This window comes from Rhipicephalus sanguineus, chromosome 11 (assembly GCF_013339695.2).
Source record: "Rhipicephalus sanguineus isolate Rsan-2018 chromosome 11, BIME_Rsan_1.4, whole genome shotgun sequence".
NCBI classification, from domain to species: Eukaryota; Metazoa; Arthropoda; class Arachnida; order Ixodida; family Ixodidae; genus Rhipicephalus; species Rhipicephalus sanguineus.
In genome coordinates, this window is record NC_051186.1 from 66,663,640 (window position 1) to 66,688,332 (window position 24,693).

A 24,693-nucleotide genomic window follows, 5' to 3' on the forward strand; every position below is an offset into this window, starting at 1 on the left:
TGTTTCATTTCTTAAGGACTGGGCTTCAAGTTTGTCACGTGACGCTCCCTCCTAGTTTTTTTTTTTTTCCTCCAGGGTATACCGGGTGTTTCGGAAGATTTGCCCGAAAATCTTGTAAAATACAGCACAGATGTTCGCGCACTTTTTGTGGAATTGCCTTGATCACAGGGGCACGCACGTTATCTTGAGCCGTGGTCGACCCGCCACGGTGATCACGTGGTAACTCTCTCAGTAAGGAAAACTGTCCTCGCTAAAACTCACATGAAGTGTCTTATATGCAAGGACAACGTTACGCACTAAAAATAATTGCGTATTTAATATTAGCACATGAATATACGTAGACTGAGGGGGACGATCAAAGCCATAACTCACGGAGAAGCTTACGGCTATGATGATGTATGGGTTGAATAGCCAGCATCTTGTAGCCTTGTGGCGTGACGCTGGAAACTGTGTCCTATTTAATGTGGGCACGACTTCCCTAAGGCCGCTAATATAGAGCCGAGAACGCCAGTCCCCTGGTGACATTATTTGAGTGACATGAGTCTGACGGGAGGAGGCGCTGGCTTAACCTGCGTTCATATCTCCAACATACACTGTTCAGGCTCGAATGTCAAGACGAGGTCCGTCTTCTGAAGGCTTCTGGACTGTGTTGGTGAAGTCCGGACAGGCCTCATTGAAGATTATTAGGGTTTCTTTTTCGGGGTCACATCTAGGTTTCGTTGAGTTCCTATGTGCATGGTCTTAGCCACAACCTGAAAAAGATAGCTAAGCGCCAAGGCATACAGGTGGTAAGTTCTGCTCAACTGAAAGTACACATGATGTGCAGGCGCGTCAACAATGACAAGGTGGAAACTCGATGCGAGGTGAAGCACAGGATGAAGTACGTGCCATGTGACCAGGGCGTAGTATACAGCATACCACTGTCATGTGGTTCCGTGTACATAGGGCAGCAAGGAAGCACGCGAGCAATGTTCAGGCATGCGCAATCACAGGTCACCTTTCAGCCCATTGTCGGACTTCTGGGTGCCAAATACTCTTTGACAGCACTGAGGTGATTGCCAAAAGGAAGGCCATGGACGCTCGTGTAATTATAGAGGCTATCGCCATTAAAACGAAGGGCACAGCTTCGTATCAGTGCCCCATCAATTGTGCTGTCACAGAAAGAAGCCGACTACCTTCATGACAAGTGACCCAACCTTTTTAATGTTGTTTAAACCTTTCTAATCTGTGGCCCCCAGTTTTTAACTGTAGATAGCCACACCTATAATCCTGCAAAGGGTTTCAATAAAAGCCACTTGTTGGTCAGCAGTGTCTTCGTGTTTTTTTCCTTCGTCAGTGCGTCTAAATTTTCGCTGCAACCACTCACCACGAAAAAAAAAAAAAACTTAGATTAGTGGTTGTTTGTAAGTCGTCTTCTAATTACTGGCTTCCTATAGTTTCAAGCACTGGCTCTGTGGTGGAACACCTGCTTGCCGCGCTGAAGTCATGGGTTCGATTCCTAGTCGAACCGGAGATTTTTTATGTATTTATTAGCTTCAACTTCGAATATTCGCTCACGGACAACGCTGATTTTTCGCTCACAACCGACGACGCCGACACCGTATTTTCTGCAAAACGGGCTCTTTAACGCTCTCTCTTTAAAATGCGCGGAGAAGCGGATGTGTGAGTCGTTTTCTTATATGGCTTCCCCACAGCACGTATGGCTACGACGCCGTGACTGCGCTGTCGTGGACGCTGCTTGGTCTTCCCGTGGCCACCGTGTCCGTCCTGCTCTGCGCCTTCATCACCTACTTCCTGTTCCTGCGGTCCTAGTAAGTGTCCTGCGTGAACGGTATGCCTTACGCGTGTTCTTTGCACGCTTACGCTTAAGTAAATTACGCTTACAACATCCCAGTGCTCCAGTACAAACATTACATTGCCCGTACCTTTCCTTGTGTTTCATTCATTTAGCGATATCCAGGAAGACAACGACACCCTGAACGTCATCACCGAAATCATCAGGAAGAAACGAAAGTTCCTGGGCAAGCTTACGTAAGTGAACTCTTTTTGTTTTGAGCGTATTTTGTAGAGCTATACTATCTGTGCTTAACACCATGCCATGAAGGGCTAGTTGGTGTTTATCCGTAACAACATTTGTCGTCTTGTTGCGCTAATAGTCACTATGGACTATTGAGTAGGGAGTGTGGCAGAGTGATGGTAAAATACTGGCCATCATTGACTCATTCAAATGCTCTGGAAGCAGCTGAACGTATTCGACTCGGACAAGGCTTTCTCCGGCTCCTCTTTCGAAAGGGCCTCCTCATCGGTGCACGGAGTATACAGTAAAACCTCGGTGATACGATCACGGCTTGTACGAATTTCGGAGTGATACGAATTTTTCTGTGGTCCCGGCCAAGGCCTATTAGCCTGCAATGTATTGGAGTACGGTTGTTGCGAACATATTTGCACCCCGCGACGTTTGATACGAACGTGCGCTAGCGCACAGGTACGAACAGGTGCTGCCCGCGCTGTCGCGGAAGACGCGGCAGTCACGCGCGAGCGCGGGCATGCGCGCTGCGCGACCATCAACGGGGCGTCGTTGGCTCCGAGATAGTGCGCGAGAATCTTGGAGGCCTTTAGGCGACTTCGCGTTTAGGTTACAGATGACGTTGACGTCGCGCTTTTTTTTCCCGACGCGTTGATTCGTGCTCCTGTGCTCGAGGCAGCAGCGTTTTCGTACTGTGTTAACACTTGCCTTCCATGTCGATGTAAGCTATTGCCGCGCAATCAGACGTTCTATGAAACAAGACTGAAACTTGGGCTGCGGGTCCGTCATGAAGTCCCATCAAAGGTGGACGAAGACCCCAAGAGACGAAGCGGACGGCCTTGGCAAAGGAGCTTGACTTCTATCGTGTGCAAAGCGCTTTTAAATAACTTTCGTTGCAGTACTCTGGTATCACGCAGAAAAGCGTAGTAAGATTAGGAAGGGGCTACTAGCGGTCACGGAGCACAACACGTCTCGTTCATTAATTACACACGCGCGCATGCACCGTATATTTACGAGTACAAGTATGATCGCTGACGTCTAAAAACTTTACTGGCAAACATTCAGAGCTGGTCTCGACGTCGCTGCGGCCCTGAGAAACACTAAATCAAAGCGTGTGCCAATTTACTTTTGTCGCATACTAATTTTCCTCGTTTTCTGGTGATACAAATTTCGGATGATGCGAATATTTTTGATAACCCCACAAGATTGGTATCACCGACGTTTTACTGCACTGTGTCGTGTGCGCTCAGATCCAACGTGCCCTGTCTAATCTACAGACAACGAAGCTTCGTTTCGTAGCTTATCGAAGTCGTCCTTGCTCGGCATGACGCAGCAGCAACAGCTGACAGCCGCGGTCAGCAAAAACCCAGGTAGCTTCACATAGAAATACTCGCTTTAAAAAAATCCAGCCAGTTCCACACCGTCAAAACCATCGGACAGCTAAGCTGTCGCCCCTTGCGTCAGGCATTACACTTATTTCATAATCTCCCTAGCCGTAGGCGCCGGCAGGATTTTGTCTTGTGGGGTACAAACCCGTGTTGCATCGCAGTGGGGGGAAGGGGAGCGCTGATGTGGCTTGGGTGGAGGGTATTTGCAGGTGTTCTTAGGCGGGGGGTGGGGGGTGCAAGTGGCCCCTTTTGCACACCCAACCCCTACCGACACCCGTGCTCTTAGCTGGCGCCTGATAAGCGTCTCTCCTCCTCGTGTTGTCACCGGCGAAACGACCGGCAGCGTCATCGCCGTCGTCTCGTCGCTACCTCTCGGCGTCTCGGGCGCACTGCGGTCGCTCAACGATCATGACAACGTCGGAGCGAGAACGACCCCTGCAGACACGCTCGTAATTCGCCAGTGGCCCACGTGGTCACTCGCCCTCTCCGCTTGCGTAGAGATGTGGTTACGCAGCGGTCGGTCACTTGACCTTCTTCCCTTTCCCCTCTCACGAGTCTCTTCCTTTCCTCTGGTCACGCGACCCGTTTTAACGTACGTGAACGACACCGTCACAGAGTCCGCAAAGTCAGCTTCTCTGTAAAGAGGGAGACGGTTTAGAGTAGTACGTGTAGTATATATACTATGGGACAGAGGTTAACTGTCCCTCAAAGAGATCTGGTGGTGGAATAACTTTATTTAAACAGAATCCGGCGACTTGCTGGTGCGGGCCCGGACCACCTAGAAGGCAGCTTGGAGACCTTGTGCCCTTTGCCGTCTCACGGGCTCGCTGGGTAGCCCACATTTACTGCTGGATACCTGAGTTGTACAGCGCGGTCTGCCACCGCGCCCGCAAATCCCCTGGAGAGACTGCTTCTGGCTTTCTGTGTGCCACACACTCCGATAGAATAGGCTGGAGAGTGGCTCTTTCTGTCTGGCATATTCTACATGTGTCGTTCGTGTATATCTCGGGGTAACAGTGTTTCAATTGTGCCGTAGATTTGTGTAAGTACTTGTTTGCAACTTCCGCCATCCACCGGAAACGGCTCTACTAATTTTAGGATGAGGTGGCGAGTATTTGCACTTCTGCTTTTGATAATATTTAGCGTAATTCCAGAAGCTTGTTAGTCTGTCCTTTTCATCGTCATAATTTATTTTTCCCTTAAAGGCCCCGTCAGGGTATTAAATAAAGGGGGGAAGGGCACATACGAAGTAATACAGATAAAACACATCGGGTCACAACATCGGAGCACAAGCCTAAGGGAAGCTCAGTTTTGAAGATGCAAGACAAAAAGTCAGTTTGAACAAGAAAAGAAAGAGTGTAAGTTCAAAATGAATATTGCTGCCTGAGGTTATCAATAAGCAACTGTTTGAATATAATGAGGTTACGCTCGGTGACAACATATTCTGGCAAAATGTTTCACTGTACCATGGCAATAGGCAAAAGCGATTGATTCAAGGAAGACGTTGAACCGTGCAACCGCTGGATGCTGCAAGAGTTAAAAAGGCGGAAAGATGTACGGGTTGGGGGGTTAAGAAGTTTACCATGCACTTGAAAAGTTATAGTATAGCCGACGGAAAAGGTACAGCCTTGCAATTTTCCGACGGAACACCAATGATTCGAATCCCAGGGATGACTTTATGGCACTGACGCTGTCATCACGGCCGTGCCTGGAAGAGATGAATCAGGCCGCACGATTCCGCAGTGGTTCTCGTTCTGTTGTTGGTGCGCCCATTCGCCGCTTGTTTTGGAAAGCGTTCGGCGTGCGTTCAGACAAATGCCTGACGATTTCGAGCACTATGTACTCTACCGTGGGAGAGTGGTAAGCTGTCCCTTATGTAGATATGGGATGAATGCGAGTACAGCCTGTGTTCAGGAAATTTTATTGTCACAGATGTCTAATACAAGCAGCAATTCAACGCAACACTAGATATATGTTTGCGATAATCACGAAACATGCTTCAGCCACATAGACAAATCGAGATACGGACGGACATAGAGGTATGTGTTTGACTATGAAGAGCACGATATGAAGTAGTATAAGACTATGGGGAAGCAGTAATGTAGACCCCTTCATATTCTTCCCCATCAGAATTTACGGATACGATTTGGAGTACTACGTGGTCTACTACGGGAGAACAATGAACTACCTGAATGGCCCCCAGGGTATACAACTGTGTGGGAGAACTGAAGATTTACGGTGTCGGGGAACCTGTTAGATTCGAAGGGTACACAAACTTAAATCTGCTTTTATATTCTGTTGTTAACGCACTAAATGTTACACCACGTCTCGTACCGTCTTAGAAGAGTCGTCTGAGAGCCCACGTAGAGTAGGACCATGCGTCTTTTAATTAAATGTACGCACACGCTGCAGACAGAGAGATAGATATGGGCAATCGCCTTGAGCATTGCACCACAAAGTGTTGCCTTGAGCGTTGAACTTCGAGACTTCGCTCCCGCAAACCCATTTCAAACACCGAATGTTACTGTGTTTGGTGATCACCTTCACGATGTTGAAATTCTGACCGAATTCAAGTTGTGTCGAGTAAACGCCTCCGTTAGCCGGGATCGAGCAGGACATGAAGGGTAGACCGAAAATAAACTGCGAGTAAGCCATAACGGGGACTTGTCAAAGCAATCTGCCTAAGACTGGGCTTGGAAACTGGAGGTGAATCTAAGACCGGAAGTATCTGTCTCGAAGTCGCGCGACGGACCGGAAGTGACATAACGGAAGTTAGGTATGACTCGGAACGCACTTGACAGACGTTTCAAGTTTGACGTCGGTGCAACACCGCCTTCCGTGTATCTCGATTTTTTGATATAGCTGAGTAGCGTTCCTTTCTATCTGGCTAGGTGGCGGGAAAATGTGGCGGTCCGTGAGTGCGCAGAAACTATAAAGAAGCAGCAATGCCAGCATGCTCTGCCTCGAAGGGTCTCCGCACTTGCACTTCAAGTTTTGTCAGCATATATAGCTAGGGATGATACCCTCCGCAGAATCACTCCCCACAAAATCCTTTAGGTGTTTTTGATATCCTTTAAGCTAACGCCACCAAACGCGAAGTTTAAAGCACAGATCTCTTAAAAGTTAAAAGAGTACCGACTCGATTTTGAGCCATCGCAAAAGGGACATTTATTTTTTTTGTTTCCTTGGCATTTAGTGTTAAGGCTCTCCACACACCGGAGCCAGGAAACACTTCTAACATATTTTAGTTTGATTCTAAAGTTCTCGTCGCCCGGCATCTGCGAGACAATCCCACCGCAATGGACATTATCATGACGAGTCGATACAGTTCGCCGGATTTGCGAACACTGCGTCCTGCATGCGGCTGAAATTGCTGTCGGAGCCTCTGGATGTCAATTCACCCTTCTCTGTTTACGTGCAACGCGTACAACTAACAACAAACTACAGAGTGCAGCAAGAACGTCAAGAGTTCAGGCCCCCACGTGACCGTGATACACGTCACTGTGACACCGCACCCTAGATATCGAAACCGCAAGTTTGTTTTTTTAAAGGAAGCAATAATAAAAACATATTCAATGCGTTCCAAACAACTACGATACACTTTTTAGTGTTCTTGACACCAGTACTTCTATTAAGAGTAACGACACGAAAAATTCTAAAATTTGTGTGAGTACTCCTTTAAATGCGGTGATAGAGAAATCAAACGCCACAACAGTGAGTGTGAGTTGATTGAGCGCAATTTGTGGCAAACTTTTGCCGTGTATTTCACTTGATGTGTGCGCAGGCGCGCCTGGAGTGTACTGAGCCTTATATTTCCATGTTTTTTTTCCGAATAAAACTAATCGGTAGTGAGCGCTCGTGTAGTCGTCTTGTCTTTTCGCGTCCCGTCTCTTTACGCTCAAATCTATTCCAGACTATGAACCAACACGCCCCGCAAAGCTTTTATTGACAGAAGACCGATAGATCCCAGTTCGTGACGAACACCGGGACCGCACTTTTCAGGTTCGCTGTAACCATCCGTACGCGGTGCTTCAACGGTGATTGTTTTTTTTTACTCTTTGACATGCACGTTCAAACAGTGTTATTGTTGCACATATAATTGCTTAATTCCGACTATTTGCAGTTACATCTTCTTTGCATAACTTCTTCCACGTTGTCGACACTGCTGTAGTCTACTACAAGTTTTCCCGCTCAATTTAATCCAAGCGCCAGCCAAATTGGCTGGCGCTTGGATTAAACTGAGCGGGAAAACCTGTAGTACGTATAAGATATATCCTAACACACATTTTCTGAGAGAAGGTCCCCCTTCAGCCAAGTGCTCTGGGACCTCCTTCTGTCTTATGTGACCATTTATGTTTTATACAACAAAAAGAAACAAACTGAAAACCGAAAAAAAATGAAAAAACAACAACGTTCTCAGGTGTAAGGAACGAATCCTGGTGGCGGCGCTCGGCCTGCTGTTCGTTTGCTGCATCACTATCAGCGGCGTCAGCAGCCTGTTCGGACTCCAGGAGCAGCTGTCAATCAAGTGAGTTGCAAATGTAGCGTTCGTCAGCTCTCCGTCTGCGCGGGTATACTTCTGTATCATGTGCTGAAGACCACTTATAACACTCGCACAGATTATATTTTGTCTTTCATGAGTGCTGTGGAGGTGGCCCAGTTGTGGGTCGTAGTGATTAGAAACCGTCGAAAGCAATGTTTCCACAAGTGAACCTGTATTCACTGCAGCCACTGCCTTCCTTTGACGGCATGCTTGCGTACAGGGTTGTCCACATCTGAGGTGAACACCCCATCATTATTCAAGGATCACAGAACCTGATGTTTAGCACATAATTAAAGAAATATATATATATATATATATAATATATATATATATATATATATATATATATATATATATTATTGTGCTTATCGGCACCATGATTTAACGTCATATAACGAACATTTCAGTCGTGAAGTAGAAAAACTTGGAGGACGCTTGAGGTTCGCCTTCAAGAGTAGAACACGATAGTGTAATCGGGCCCCGTGCGCATTGCCTTCTCAACTGGTACCCTATCTTCGGTTCTCGGTGCATGCCTCAACCGTGCCGTGAAGAAACGAACGACTGTGCGCGTAACATTCGACGTTTCAAACTATCCTAGAATGTCTACTACAAGTACAGTTGATAAGTGCCCACTACCCCATAATTCTTCCTTTTGCAAACCAGCGATGGGCCCATTACGCGTCCGTAAGGCAACACGCGAACCTACGCAGCTGCTCATTGTTTATGCTCTTGCGGCTGATGATGATCCAATATGTCTGAGCGCTTTGTAATGGGCGGACCTTTAAAACACCCACTCGTTGCGCAATTCACATGTATTGACACCTGGCGCGATCTTACGCTTCTGCCACGCAATATTACATGTGTTAAGGAGACTCCTTCCACTGCATGGCATTCATATAGCGTTTTTTTTTTTTTTACCGAAGCAGTTCCAAGCAATATCATCGCTCTGTGGTAGAACACCTGCTTGCCAAGCAGACGGCTTGGGTTCGATTCTCACTCGAACCAAATATTTTGATTATTTATTTTATTTGCATTTTTCTCGATTTTTAGGTAACGGACAAGATGATTTTTTCGCTCGAAGCGAACGACGCCGACACCGGAATTTCTGTGAAACGAGCTCTTTAACGCTATCGCGTTATTAAACGCTCTAGCTTCACTTGCTTAAATACTAACGAGGTGTTAGCCTTAGATACGTTCGACCCTGTACATGCTCAGTCTTTCCCAGTCTCCAAAGTGAAAGAGGAAAAGGGCTAGCTTGGGCGGAAACGAAAGAAAGGACGGGTGTGCAATGGCGGCTCCTCACACGACGCGCTAGCACTACCGTAAAATTCCGAGCAAGCGCCCCCCTCCCTTTTTCTGAAGATTTGAAATATCCGCCATTGACCGAGCAAGCGCACGTACGTACGTGCGTTTCCTTATCTGTGCTTGTTTCAGCAATGGGCCAACACATAAGCAAGTAAAATAGTCTCGTGCATTGGCTGTGAGTATCTATCGGCTTGGTGTATCTCCCATACTAAGTGGCACTTAAGATTCAGCAGTGATGTCTTACAGACACACTGTACCACACGCAGTGATTGTTTAGACGGGTCGACAACAGAAGCTTTGGTGTGCGACGTAGTCTTGCCCAGCGCGTGGGTGCAAACGGCAGCGTTTCCAGCATATTACGGCTGGACGAACTCAAAAACGCTCGCAGTTCGTTCAAACAGGCACGAGGTATTCGGCAGCGGTCGTAAGACTGCACTTAAATTTCAGGAAATGGAACAAACCAAATCGTGATTCGAGTTAAAAATGTAATTTATTGTTGTCAGATATTTGTAAAAGGGATTAGGGACTTTCGTGGTATCTTCTTTTTTTTTTTAGAAATCCTGCATTGTTACCGAGATTCTGGCAACGAAGATCAATGCGAAACTATGTGCGAAATATGTGCGAAACTATCCCCGACAGCACGCAAACCGAGAATGACTCCTTGGTACCAAGAAATACATGACTGCTTGGACCATGCGTTACTGCATTATCGGTGCTGTGCATTTTATTCCTCAGCGCACGGCGCGCCCGCTATACCCGAAATATCTTGGAACTTATAACGTTGCGGCCAATCATGCTGCGACTTGTCTAATCAGAGGAGGATAACGTAGTTGAGATTGTCGAATGCACCGCGAGCACTAGAGATAGTGTGAGAATGGTCAGCTGCCCCAGAAAGAACGGGTCACAAAAAGAAAAAAAATAATTGGAGGTTTTCCTCTATAGAAAAAATGGGATAAGGCAAAGCTTGACGCGTGTGCGTGTCATACTTAGTAATTTTCTTTCTTTCTTTCGCATTGCACAATGCTCCCTCCTAACTGTTTCCTTCCTCCATGCCGAGAATTGGACCTTCACCCACGTGTTTAGCAGCAGCGCAACACTTTTGCTACAGGAAGAAATGATAATCATGCGTGAAACTGTGAAATGCGTCAATGAAAGGCAGCAGTGAAATTTGACAACTACAAATGAGTAGTGACCTCGATAAAAGATCAGACTTAATTCCGCATGAGAAACGACCGATCGCCGAAAAAACTCACGATCGAGAGAGCTTCCGTTATTTCAAAATAGCGCAATTACGCACGCGGCCGGAGCACCTTCGAGGGCCTATTTTAGATGCGAAGTATCTTAAGGCGGAGCTCAATCCGGTGGTGGTGGTGTGCGGCGTGACCGCCCTTACTGCGCATGCGCATACCCTCTCCACTTACCCTCTCCACATACCCTCCCATCCCCCTCGCCCCCTCTCCACATACCCTCTCCCGTCTCCCTCGCCCCCTCTCACATACCCTCTCCCATACCCCTATCCACATCCCCTCTCCTCTCCCCCTTTCCACTCTTCCTCTGAAACGCGGGCTAGACATGCCGAAATTCTCTCCTGCGCAACGCCGCGATGAGCTCGAGCGCATGCGCGTCCCCTCAACTTCTCTCTCCTCTCCTACTCTGCCCCCCTCTCGCCCGCCTGTCGACCGCGTTCCCCGCTCGCCCTGTGAGAATTAACGGCCAGGCTAGATGGAAGATACGACACGCGTAGTGTCCCTCTTCGCGTTCCACGACGCGAGGTCGGTAGCATGGCCAATGAACGCCAACGGAACGCGATCGTGCAAGTGCTCCGGCTTCGCATCGCCTGATGGTCCCCTTTAAGCGGGAGATGGTGTAATTTGTTTACGCCCCACATTTCTGTACGACCACCGGCGCCGGGTTTTTCGCGAACTATGCCGCCGCCGCTATCCCAAATCTGCAACTCGGAGGAACTTCGCTTTAAAGCTCTTGGCTGGTCTGACCAACGCTACAAGATTAGCTAGTCTAGTAACACCACTGAGTAACACAGCAGTGTCACTCTATGGTAACGCTGGCTCTGACGAAGAATCTGCTGTGCTTTCCCCAGAATTCCTGTAAACGTTTCTTACACATGTGTATGCTGTACAAGAAATATTCTTTTAAGAACAAGAGTGAACGATTCATTCATCGTGCGACTCACTAATGGTTAAACGACCGGATGAAGTCTACGCGTAAGTTTGCAGTCTAAGAGTACGTGACCGGCTATCGTTCTCGCCACAGTTGTTATTCGAATGTGTCTTCTCTCTGAGAGTAAGCAGAGTGCACTATAATGAAATTTACATCGCTAATGGTGTTTCAACATCCCTTGCCTAACACCTTTATCTTTACGGCTATAAGAGACAGTTTGTTAGTCAACAGCAAGCTTAAATCATGCACGTACGAAGACTAAAGGCGTCGTGAAAAGATTTGTAGTGAAAATATCTTTGCCAAGACCGACCGGATGCGCTTTGCGTTGCGCTCCTCCAATGGCTCAATGTCATTGCGACGCGATCAATGACCTTGCGATACGTGTAATAGAATTTTCGCTTAATATCGCATGCGAAAAATTGTCAGCGAGAGCTATGAAACCTAACGGCATTTTTTCGAAGTTTGTGTGGAGCCATCATGATGAGTTTTACTTGGAATGGCATGTCGCTAAACCATAAAATTGCATCTGCTCCTTCCTACAATCCGATCTCACTCTTTAAAGGGGCCCTGCAACACTTTTTTTAGTAATCATCGAATGGCTTCATTAAAGAAGTTTATTGCCTCGCCAATCGACTGGCGCAATTTTTTTAGAATCCTTCATGTACGAACGCAGTTACAGGGATTCATCACACTCTGTAAGCGCCTTCTATCTTCTCTCGTCCCGACGAGCGTAGTGCTGCCACTAAGGCACCAGAATAAAGCTAAAGGCAGTGACATTATTTTATCTTTCCGGAATAGTTTTCCATCGAGGATAGGCGATAATCCCTGAGGATCCCTATATATTGGTTGAGCAGAGTTACGAGGCGGCGCTCGCGTCGTCTCGACAGACAAGCGCGCGAACGTCTGCGCCCAGCCGAATTTTTGTTTAATAGTTTTTTTTTAGTTTTGTCAGTGCCGTGACACTTGGCACTTAGCCACTCTCCTGTGCCGCGTACTGATGCCGCAGTGCGTGCGGCGTCTTTCACACACATGCCGATGCCGCTGTCAAGTCATTATCGAAGTTCCTCTGGTGTGATGCTTCGTTACGAATTCTGAAGAATGCAAGAATGGCGGGTTGTTTTGCCTCTCGTGGCTTTCACACATCGGCGATTTGAAGGATATCGTGGATGTAAGCTTGCATTACATGCAGTGAGATTGACTTATATGCAAATAAGATTCTAACAGCTATAGCACCAACGGTACTGATGCTGGATTTAACAGAACAAGCATTCAACTCACAGACGCTATCTTGGCGTACGTCTGTTTTTCTTTTATTCAAAGAGTTTATAAAATCATAATTTGATTGTTAGCAGAAGTTTTTGCTTAGCTGTCCTTCTTTTCCATCCCATACATTGCCTATGTCTCCATATTGTTTTCTTCTGCCCGTCTGCTTACTGGAACATAACTTTAACGTACTGCCAAGGCAAGCTGCTTCATTTCTAGTTTTAACTTCCTGCATGCGTAATTTCTGCTGCTGTTCTTCTTCAAGTAGAATATAATTTTACATACTTATATTCCACTTGAATTTACTGTTATGTAAAGGTGATGTTGCGAAAAAAAAATATAATAATCTGGGCGCGCTTGGAGTATACAGTAACGATAATTCTGCTTACTGCTAAGTAAAATAGCAAAATTGAGTTTGCATTATAATAAAATCAATTATTAGGCCCCATCATAATTACGTTCGCAAAGATATTCGAGAAGCACTGTTATACCAAATGCTCTGTTTTTCTCATGAGCGTCCCAAAGAGTCGTTTTACGCCATTTTCCATAGGCACTGAATTTAATTTTCGTAGCTATTAGCCGTTACCCGCCGCGGTGGTCCAGTGTTTATGGCGCTTGACTGCTGGCCCGGAGGTCGCGGTAGCCGGATTTCGATGGAGGGAAAATGGTAGAGCCCCGTCTGTTTATATGTAGGTTTTAGAACCCCAGGTGGTAAAAATTTCCGGAGCCCTCCATACAGCGTCTTTCATAATAATATCGTGGTTTTTCGACGTAAAACGCAACAATTATTATTAGCTCTTAGGGGTGCCTCCTGTATCGTGTTTCTATACTTATTAGCTGTGTTTGATGTGGAAGCGTTTTTCTATTTTACTTAGATATATTTGTTTTCGTTGTTTAGGCTTCCCTGAATTCTTTTACTGTTGCTAATCGCCAGCTAATCGGATCTATAAGTGTCAATAGTGTGAATAGCGGCGGTGTCCTGCAGCGCTTTGCGCAACTGTACAACACGTCTGAAACATTTCTGGGCTGCACTTGTTCTTGGGGACACACAGCTGTCCGGCGATCCGTTATTGCCAAAAACCGTAATACGTTTACCGGCAGGGTAGAACTCCACAGCTCTATTTGCACCATAGTGCGGAGGCTTCTTATTGAAGTTCATATGGTTAGTTGACAACCCGCTTGCTGGTCAGCAAGCAGAGCAGCGACTAGCTCCCATCAGTTACAACAAGCTAAAAGCAAGAACCGCTATCAGCGAAATGTATAAGGAGCTGTCATGTTAAGCATCTGAAACAAGGCCAACAAGTTGTTTCGGAATGGAACAGATACACCTTGAACAAGAAGTACAAAACTTTTCAGATATATATAACAGAGTTTTCATTCAAACACAATTGGTCTCGATTAATAAATTTTCAAGCGAACATTTATATGCATAAGCGTTTAATGCTGCATTATATAAATATATATTAACAAATTTGAGAGTGCATCGAAGTATCTTAAGATACAATTGGAATGTATCGTATCGGATACAATCAGTGTTGCAGTATCTTGTAACTGTATCTCAAATACTTCTTGCCTGAGTATCTTGTATCGTATCACGATACAATTTCGCAGTATCTTTGCCCAGCCCTGCTTCAGTGTCATCGCGAGCGAGCGCACTAAAGTGCCTCGATGAGCGCGCCCCCGCATCAAGGCACCTCGAGAGCGCGCGGGCACGTCGCGCCATCCCGCGGCAGCCGTGGTAACTATGTAGCTCACGATGCTCAAATCATCCAATGGCCGTGGACTTTGGGTTTATGGCGCGGTTATTTGCATTTGTGGCATCAATTGTCGAGATAAGAGCGAGCGATTTCTAGCTGATTTTGAGAATTCATTGTGAACACCAAACCGCTAGTTGCGCGATAATATTTGGCTCGCATCTTCTCAGGAGCCTCGACTACCAATCGGCTGCGTTTTCTGACCATGCCCAAAAAGTGTTGCATGGCCCGTTTAAACCTGAAGGTGCGTGTTAACCATGGGACAATGGAACACATTTTAAACACCGTATAGGTGTTAAGATGTTTAGTTTGTGTATGATTTCCATACACCGAAGCGTTCCCAAACATGGCACGCAATCTCGACTCGACAAAGTACGGTTGTATCAGCATGCCACTCTCTGAAGTGAAGATCTCGCTGTATTGCAATCAGCATGACTTCCCAGATCAGGCAGCGGCGCCACCGGATCTCAGAAGCTCTGAGTCTGGGTATTGTTTGAGAAGAGGAGGAATACATTTTTTTTACACTCACGGCCGTAGGTACGCCCACGAGTCGGTGAACGTGATGGTGGTCGTGGTGCTGCTGTCTTTCCTGCCGCACGGTCCAAGGAAAGGGTCGGTGTTCGACTGGAACAAAGTGTTCGGTCGCCTCTCCTGGCGAGCCCTGCTTTCGGTGGGCGGTGGTCTCTCGCTCGCCGGAGCCGTAGAGGTGAGAGAGAAACAGAACGGAAGACAGCTTGACCACAAAAAGTCACAGTTTCGCCGCAACGGCGAAGCAATGAATGCGATAGCAATAAATTGGAATGTAACGCGAAGAACGGAAAGCAGCTCGAAATTGCCAGCGCGTCGCTCGAGCCCAAAGGACGCACGAAAAGAACGCATACAGCACCAGCGCGAACTATTATGCGTCACAGCTCGACACTGGAAGCGCACTGCTCAAACATAAAGCAGGACGCACGAAACGAACGAACAGGTACATACAGGACGAGCGCGAACTAGCAGTCGTTACTTATTTCTGTTTGAACAGCGCGCCCCTTTCGCAAACGCGGCCGCTGCAGCGTCGAAGCGACCTTCGTACGCTCTGTGACTACAGCGCAGACATCGCGGGGAAAGCACAAGACATACAACCCCCCGTCCCCTCCCCCCCCCCCCCCCAAGCCGCCCCCTTCTTTCCTCGAGATAAGCGCACGAAGGCGACCACGCCCTGTAGGCGAAGAGCAACGGCGTTCGCAAGAACGGGGCGACGATCTTTAAAGCGCGCCACGCGTGGACATCGCGCCATCTATGTGGTAACTCAGAAAGCATGCTGATGTAAGTGGTGTATATAAATAGCTCGCCGTTAGCAGGCTGAAAGACGGAGTTGTTCGTGGCCTAACCGTCAACGCCGCGCGCTGGGAAGCGGGAGGTCACCCGTTCGATTCCGCGCGTCGGAAAGTTTTTCTGAATTATTTTTCTTTGTGGCTTTGATATATATATATAGACATATACATATACGGTGCATGACGGCGACGGCAAAAATCAGCCGAGACTGTCCATATAATTGCTATCGCAATAAAAAAAAATAATTCAGGAGCCCCTGCCCTATCGTGAAAATAGGGCAAGTGAAGCTTGGCATGTGCGTGCCTGACGTACTACTTTTCTTTCTTTCTTTCTTTCTTTCTTTCTTTCTTTCTTTCTTTCTTTCTTTCTTTCTTTCTTTCTTCCTCTCTCTCTTTCTTTCTCTTTCTTTATCTCGTTCTTTCCTTCTCTCTTTTTCTCTCTCTCTTTCTTTCTCTCTCTCTTTCTTTATCTCGTTCTTTCTTTCTCTCTTTCTTTATGTCTCTCTCTTTCTTTCTTTCTCTCTTTCGTTCTTTCTTTATATAGCATTGCGTAATGCTTCCTCCTAACTGTTTCCTTCCCCCATGCCAGGAATTCGACCTTCATCGACGTGCTTAGAAGCGTTACACTTCAGTTGCTACATGCAACAACGACGGTCATGCGTTCATATACAGGCAACAATGAAATGTGGCAACGTGGCATGACAAGCGACCTCGATAAATGATCCAAATGCCATATCAGAAACGGCTGATCTCTGACAAGCCCAGTATAGTATAATAATAACATCTGGGGTTTAACGTACCAAAACCACAATTGAAAGGCCTGCGAACCTACTCGCAACTTTTAATGTTATCTGCAAGCTGAAATACACGGGGACTGTCTGCTGTCAGCTCTTACTGCCTGCCCCTTTTACCTGCGTGATTTTCGCGTATTTGCGCAAAATGCGAAAAACAAGACCTGAAGCGCAGTCGTGTCGACGTGTCGACGCAGTCCACGGGTCTGTCGCGGCGCATTACCGAGAATCTGAGCAGCCTGGACTTCCTCACGCCGCTGCAGACCCAAGTGGTGCTCATCCTGCTGACCACGCTGCTCGCCGAGGTCAACACCAACGTGGTCATCGCCAGGTTCCTCATACCCATCGCGTCGGACATCGTGAGTGGTCCTCGCTATACGGTGTGCTCCCGATGTGGCAAACGCGTCAGGCGTGTCAGTAGCAGTGAGGCCAAGGCTGAGCGTATTTTCTCGAATATCAAAATTGAAGGGTTTCAGTGGAGGATAAAATGCGACAGCACCTGGATACAGTGTTCTCTCCTTTGAACTGAACGAAGGCATTGCCCGTGAACGGATGAGAAACAGCAGGTCATGCCATATAGCGTATACGGAGGGTACATGAACACATCCAATTGAAAACGGCGGTTTGAATAGTGGCTGTATATTAAGTATTTACACAACAAATAGCGTGAGACACACAGAAGGGTATACTTAATTAAGAAGTTTCGGTGGAAGCTCGCTTTCTCACACACACCTGTATATATATATATATATATATATATATATATATATATATATATATATATATATATAAATATAAAGGAAAGAAGTGTTAATTTCAAGGGCTCGTTTTCTTTGTTATACACAATATTAATGAGAACTAACAGACAATAATGCCAAGGAAAGTATAGGGGATGTTTTTAGTAATAAATGTAAGGTAATTGTGAAGAAAGAAAAGTGGACGAAAAGATAGCTTGCCGCGGGCAGGGACCGAACCTGCGACCTTCGAATAACGCGTCCGATGCTCTACCAACTGAGCTACCGCGGCGGCCATCCCCCCGTCCACTTTATAGGGTATATGTGTGCATTTAAACGTGGGAGGGTCAGTCAGCGCCGCCAGTAGCCATGACGGCGAGTGTGGAACACTCTTTTTCTGCCTGTTGGCGTCACGTAGCACGTGAACCTATTACGAGCTGGCAGCTGACCAATAATCCCTCGCATACCACCTGAAAGCATCATTGACGCCAACAGGCAGAAAAAGAGTGTTCCACACTCGCCGTCATGGCTACTGGCGGCGCTGACTGACCCTCCCACGTTTAAATGCACACATATACCCTATAAAGTGGACGGGGGGATGGCCGCCGCGGTAGCTCAGTTGGTAGAGCATCGGACGCGTTATTCGAAGGTCGCAGGTTCGGTCCCTGCCCGCGGCAAGCTATCTTTTCGTCCACTTTTCTTTCTTCACAATTACCTTACATTTATTGCTAAAAAATCCCCTATACTTTCCTTGGCATTATTGTCTGTTAGTTCTCATTAATATATATATATATATATATATATATATATATATATATATATATATATATTATATATATAGATAGATAGATTAAGGGTGTGCGAAAATTTTGAATAACGAATCGTATTGCATTGTATTCGATTCGGTACTCGAATCGAATAGTACATGTTCGAAATGCTGGATAGTTTTCGAATAGTTTTCGGATTGTCAGCACCGATGGGAGAACCCCAAAAGAACGAAACATTGGAACAGCTAAAGGTTTTTGCGTTTTTTATTCACAAAATTACCAATCTGCATGAAGCACAAGTTTTCACGGGACTACGGACGCAACATTTATTACAAGATGAAGTCGATTTTTCTCCACTCTCACTCTGTTTTCGCCGTGCTGCAGCTGCTTCGCATTATTCAGTTCCTGTCTTCGTCTAGTAATAACTGAAGGTAGGGACTACGATTGCATTCAACTTCATGATTAAAAGACGCAGGTGTTGTGTTTGCGTAAATTGCTCTTCAGCTTTCAACGTTGTTTACGATCTTTCGGTGCCGAGCAATATGTTGTGATGGCAGGTTTATCCGTTTCATTACATCTTTAGCTGTATGCGTGGTATTCGCTTCAAATTTGTTTAATCGTTATGTGTAAAAATTTATTTAAAAGCAGGCGACCAAGTATTACCTTCATTACTGTAGTCACCGCTATATTTCAGCCTACAGGTACGAAATATTTCGAAGGCCCTGGCCGTTACTGTGTACGCACTTACCTCAGTTTTCATATTTGTGGTATTTTGAGTCTGTTAAAAGTAACCGCAATGTTCTTTGGTAAAAGTTTGTGAATATGTGGTTCAATTATAATGTCGTGGAGTTCTAGGACTTGCTGTTACAAAGTAGTTCTGCGGAATCCCACAAGTTGGCGGAAGGGTTAAGAACCCTTCGCCAGCAACTAAGGAACTTTCTTTCTGAGAAATCCGCATGGATTTCCTTGTGTCCTCGTGCTACAAACGGGTTGTTGTCGATTAGTTCCTGAGCCCCCCACACAAGGATTGCAGAGACATCTACTCCGTGCCTTTGAACTAGCACCGAACAATAGCCCAGTGGTCGTGTTCGTATACGGAGAGCTTTTTATGAGCCTCGCGATGTAGAGAAGCCTCAAGAGCATCCGCATATAAACAAACGAACGCATTATACCTGCATGCATGTATGCACCGCAGGGCGTGCTCACCAACGTGCACCCGCTATACTACGCCCTGCCCGTGGCCATGGCGTCGTGCACGCCCACTGTGCTGCCCACGACGGCTCCCAGCATCGCCGTCGTCACCTCGTCCATGGACATTCAAATCGTCGACATCGTGAGTGCGAGGCCGTCTACAGGGAGGCAGACAGTGTAATGGACGTGGAATAACGTAAAACTATTCCGTCCTGGAGAGCTATAGTGGGGAATTACGGAATTCTCGTGAGTAATACGGAATAGTTCTTCGTTATTCCGCCCAAGGATGATGCATCACGTCATGCAGCCTGCGATAGTGCGTACTCTCTCAGAACAACACAACCCCCGAACCCTTAGTACTTCATTTAATTTATTGTAAAAAATACAGCATACGCAATACTAATTAGACCCATAGCCGGGCATAGTCGGGGGCAGGGGCGTAGCCAGAAATGTTTTTCGGGGGGGGGGGGGGGGGTTCAACCATACTTTATGTTCGTGCGTGCGTTTGTATGTGTGCGTGTATATATGCTCAAGCAAAATTTAAAAATTTCGAGGGGGCTGGGGTTCAACCCCCCCCCCCCCCCAACGCCCCCCTTGGCTACGCCCCTGGTCGGGGGGGGGGGGGGTAAAGTTGATTATGGTCGTGGACAAATGAAATACGAACAAGTAAGGGTTAACTAAACGGTGTCGTTTCGTTATTGTTTCCACAGTCGTAATGCAAGCATGCTTTGCGCGCTTGCTCTGACCCCTAAGACACCTTTGGCAACCATGTAGTCAGATATCCGAGTCGGTACTAAGGAGGTACTCACTCGCAAAGCCTATTCTACTTGTAATTTCTTCACATTACATTTGCCCACGACTGTACATGCGCGTAGTTAATACAAACAAATGACGTACATCTAAGTTTCTTTCATAGTGCAATAGCGCAACAAACACAGGGACACAGGCAAGAGAGACGATACAGGCGCTTGCCTGTGTCCCTGTGTTTGTTGCGCTATTGCAACGTTACTAGAACAAACTCAGTTTCAAAGCTCCGTATCTCCGCCAGCGGAGGAGGGTGGTCCGAACGGCGGTCGCGAGAACTAGCGGCGCTGCAGTTCCGTCTTGCGCCACTATCGGCACGTCGTCTGCTGCCACGGCATAACGCTGCGGTCCGCCGCGCAGTTGCTCGCGGCAACTGCGCGGCAACTTTCTTATTGCACTAGTTGAGTGGATACTTAGGTGGATATGCATAAGGTCGTCTGTATGCATTGGCCTGCGTGCGTTTTCATTGATTGGCTAAGAATCGATGTTCGGTCTATATTGCCACGACCACTTCTTGTTTTATTTTGATGTACTATTCGGGTTTGACCAGCAAGGACGGTTATCAACAATCGACGCTGTCCGCGAAGCAGTGTTCGAGAAGCTTCGCGATTGTAGTATATCGTTTTGTTAATATTGCGCGCCGCACGCGAATGTTCCAGCTTTGTCGAGAGATAACGCCGCCATCAGCGATATCGCCGGAAAGTTCGATAGCGCCTGTATAAAATCCGACGCGCTTGACCGCTTGTCAGTTGATCGACGGTCGACGCTCTGTTCGCCGCTATCAGTGTATTGCTGTAGTTTGACTTTCAGTTTCCCGGCCGCAAGTTCGGCCGAATAGAGTTTCATCTCGGACCTACTGACTGCTGCCTTCGTCGACGTCACGACTCTGTGACAATATTTGAGCTGTCTACATTGCGCTTAACTTCCAAGCATAGGAGTTTCTAAGCGAATGAGGGTTTTCAGCGTAACTTTTATAACTACCACCTCAAGTTTAGCCGCTGCCGTCTTATCTAGACCAAGAACAACCCAACACGTTTGTAAAAGCCTTTATAGTGTACAAAGAAACGTACTTACTCGAGATACAGAAACGTTCTAGAAAAACAGTACTCATGTTTCTACAATTTATTGAAAAAAACTTTCTCGAAAAACATCGCCAATGCTCTGCAATGTTTACAAGACACGTTTTCGCGACGGTTAAAGGGATACTGACCCAAAATCGGAAAATTTTACGAGAACTCGGTAAATGAAATCTCAGTGAGCGATTACATCGAATAGATGTCGTCTCTGAGCAATTTTTTCAGCCGATAGTTGTATTTTCGGTGTCTCATCTTTCTACGTCGCATCCTTCTACGGTGCCTTAAACAATTCGAACAGATCGGCCGTGATGTGAGCACCGAGCAGTTATTGGCGTACTCTGTCGCTAGAACAGTCGTCAGTATTCAACTTCAGTTTTTCAACTGCACCGAGCAGATGTTCCATGCACGCAGGACTTCTTACACTGTACGACAGCCGTTTGCGTTTGGTGCTGTAGCCGTTCACTACGCAGTTAAACTGCTCGTCAACTATCTTTTTTGCACAAGTAAGTCTCTGTTCCCGGAGACACGGTACACATAGAAAAGACGAGGACCAGCGCTGGTCCTCGTCTTTTTTATGTGTACCGTGTCAAAGTTTTGCGCTGAGCAGCCCGTTCCCGAGCCGGCGAGTGTAAAATATTCCGCACATCTTGTTCGATACCTCGTTGTAAAATCTCTCGAAAATCCACTGCTTCGAAGGCATGGCGACAGCTGACAACTGATCGAATGTCAGTGTGATGCAACTCTCAGTCTCGGTAGCGTATATAGGTAATCGCCTGCCTTTCGTTTTGCTGTTCTATTTCTGGCGGCTCCTCCAAACTGGGCACTGGGCTTTCGCGGGACGCCGTGCGTTTTGGGGAGGATTTGCGCCTAAACCCCGAACATTTTCGCTTTGAAATGTGGGGTGCAAGTACTGGGAACAAGCGCAGCACGGCACCGGGCGCGAGTTCCCACTTTCCACGTGGGATCAAAACTTCTTGTCCCGCAACGACACAACGATAGTGCTTTACAATGTCGTCACTCTCAAAATGAACGTTACAGACCTTGCATTTCGCAGTAAGCTTTCTATCATTGCGATGCGAAGCTTGAATGGCGTAGGGTCTTTTGGAGGTCCGAAGAAGTGTCATGAAGCGGAGTCGTCGTTGCGGTAGCCGCTCTTATGGCTCATTCACACTGGGGAATCCGCCGGCCACAGCGACCGGAATTCGCGCGCCGCCGAAAGTCAACATTGTTCACACCGCTTAGCAACCGCACCGCCGAAACTAGGGCGTCTAGTTGTCATCGTCCCTTCGCGCGAAGGAACGCTGGCATCGACGCGCTCTGCGTTGTGTACGCGTTTCGTTATGGCGAAGCGCATAAACAGGAGCAGGGTCGTGGAACTGCTGGGCCTGCTGCAAAGCAACCTTCTGGCGATGTCTGACGAGGATAAACATGCATTCGCCGAACAAAAGAAACGACGCAAGCACTTGTGGTTGGTTCGTCCTGATTTGCAAGACGCGAGAAGCTTGGTCGAGCCGAGGTAATGCTACCTGTTTTGCGAGATCGCGATGATGTATTGCAAAGATGCTAATCGCGACAACACTTGGCAGTTGTCGAGAGCTACAGGATCATAGGAAAGACTTCGCTGTTGCTGCGGGCTTCGACGACTGCGATATCACAAGCGCGCCGCCATTTTTCGAATGTTCGACTCGCGTTCCGATTGGTTCGCAGTGAAGGAATCCGGCGGCAGCTGCCGCAAAAATCGGTCCATGATCGATTGACGCGGAATGGGCTTTTCCGGCGGATCTCGCTGCCGCCGAAGCAGATTCCGCGCGCTCTGGCCGCCGAATGTCTCAGTGTGAACGCGCCTTTACAGCCCGGCGCAAAGCAAGTCGGCATACCGCACTGTGAATCTGTTCGCCCTCGTTACGCTTTGTACATCATGCACGTGTCTTCGTACAAGACGCTAAGCCTGGTCAAGAACAGTCGCAAAAATGACGAGCTAACAAAGCGCAGACGACGCTGTAACCCACGTGCGCTCGTATGTCGCCGGCGCCGATCACAACAAGCGCCAGCCGCGGGAGCTAGACGTGACTGCAGCGCCACTAGTTCTCACGACCGCCACGCGGACCGCCTCTCCGGCGGAGCTTTTAAACTGAGTTTGTTCTAGTAACGTTGGCGCTATTGCACTATGAATTCGTACCAACTAGCTCGGCTTTCCGTACTACTAAGATTCTTTGCTATAGATTATTGAGCTCTATTAAAAAAATTTTTTTGAGAGAACCAAAGTACACCAAAGGCATGTCAAAAAGCAGGCTTGACAGATGACAAAAATCGCTTGGTCTGGACTCGGCTTAGTGGGCTCGGTTCGCATGCAGAATGCCTTTTAACGCGATAGCGTTAGAGAGCTCGTGTCGCAGAAATTCCGTCGTCGGTGTCGGGAGCGTTGGTCGCGTTGGTTGTGAGCGAAAAATCATCCGTGAGCGAAAAATCGAGAAAGGAAATGGACAACTATGTCCATCTAGCGGAAAACATATCAAACCACTGCCGCCTTTCCAGAGGAGGCGTTGATCAAGCAAACAGCAAACGCTAGATAATGTGCTGCCATCTGTGAGGCATTGTGAGACTCTTCATGGCCTCCGAGATGGCAAGCGCGCGGCGTGCATCTTGGAGGCCATGCGACTCTTGCTTTAGATCAAAAACCTGTATGTACAGGCTGTTTCACACTTAGGGGAAATCTCGGAGCGCGTGGCATAGGGATGCGGCCAGCGCTGCAACCACGCGCCGTCAGCAGCTCGCGCGTGCGCAGATGTACAATTCTACACCCTTGAAGCGTCTGCGCACGCGCGAGCTGCTGCCGGCGCGCGATTGCAGCGCTAGTCGCATCGCGATGCCAGGCGCTCCGAGATTTCCCCTAAGTATGAAACAGCCTGTACCATTCTCGCGCGTGTGTGTGTCTGTGTGCGTGCGTGTGTAGCAATACACATTAATAAGTACGCACTTAGTGGTTGAAGTGCGCACCAGGGGCCGGATTTCGCTATTGCGTTCAACTCTTAAAGGCGAAGCTTAAGGGTCCCCCAATTTTTTAATCGGCCCGAGTTTGTTGGTATTCTTTGCCGAACTCTTCTGCAGCATGTTTTATCACGATATACGCTTGTTATTTCGGTCGGTTGCAACCAACGTTACTAGAACAAACTCAGTTTCAAAGCTCCGTATCTCCGCCAGCGGAGGAGGGTGGTCCAAACGGCGGTCGCGAGAACTAGCGGCGCTGCAGTTCCGTCTTGCGCCACTATCGGCGCGTCGTCTGCTGCCACGGCTGCGGTCCGCCGCGCAGCTGCTCGCGGCAACTGCGCGGCAACTTTCTCATTGTACTAGTTGGGTGGATACTTAGGTGGATATGCATAAGGTCGTCTGCATGCATTGGCCCGCGTGCGTTGTTCATTGATTGGCTAAGAATCGATGTTCGGTTTATATTGCCACGCCCACTTCTTGTTTTATTTTGATGTATACGGGTTTGACCAGCAAGGACGGTTATCAACGCTCGACGCTGTCCGCGAAACACTGTTCGAGAAGCTTCGCGA

General features: G+C 47.5%; 1 protein-coding gene across 4 annotated transcripts in view; it reads left to right on the forward strand.

Moving 5' to 3' along the window:
- The window catches only part of LOC119375498 (solute carrier family 13 member 4), a 42,958-nt gene that overhangs the window by 14,456 nt on the left and 3,809 nt on the right, over nt 1-24,693 (forward strand). For 2 of the 4 annotated variants that reach the window (XM_037645684.2, XM_049420299.1), the window contains 6 exons: nt 1,695-1,811; nt 1,951-2,031; nt 7,835-7,942; nt 14,995-15,163; nt 16,762-16,923; nt 19,261-19,398. In XM_037645684.2, the coding sequence (XP_037501612.1) occupies nt 1,695-1,811; nt 1,951-2,031; nt 7,835-7,942; nt 14,995-15,163; nt 16,762-16,923; nt 19,261-19,398 (775 nt within the window). The remainder of the gene's footprint in view (nt 1-1,694; nt 1,812-1,950; nt 2,032-7,834; nt 7,943-14,994; nt 15,164-16,761; nt 16,924-19,260; nt 19,399-24,693) is intronic. The other 2 variants (XM_049420298.1, XM_049420297.1) reach the window with 2 other exon arrangements.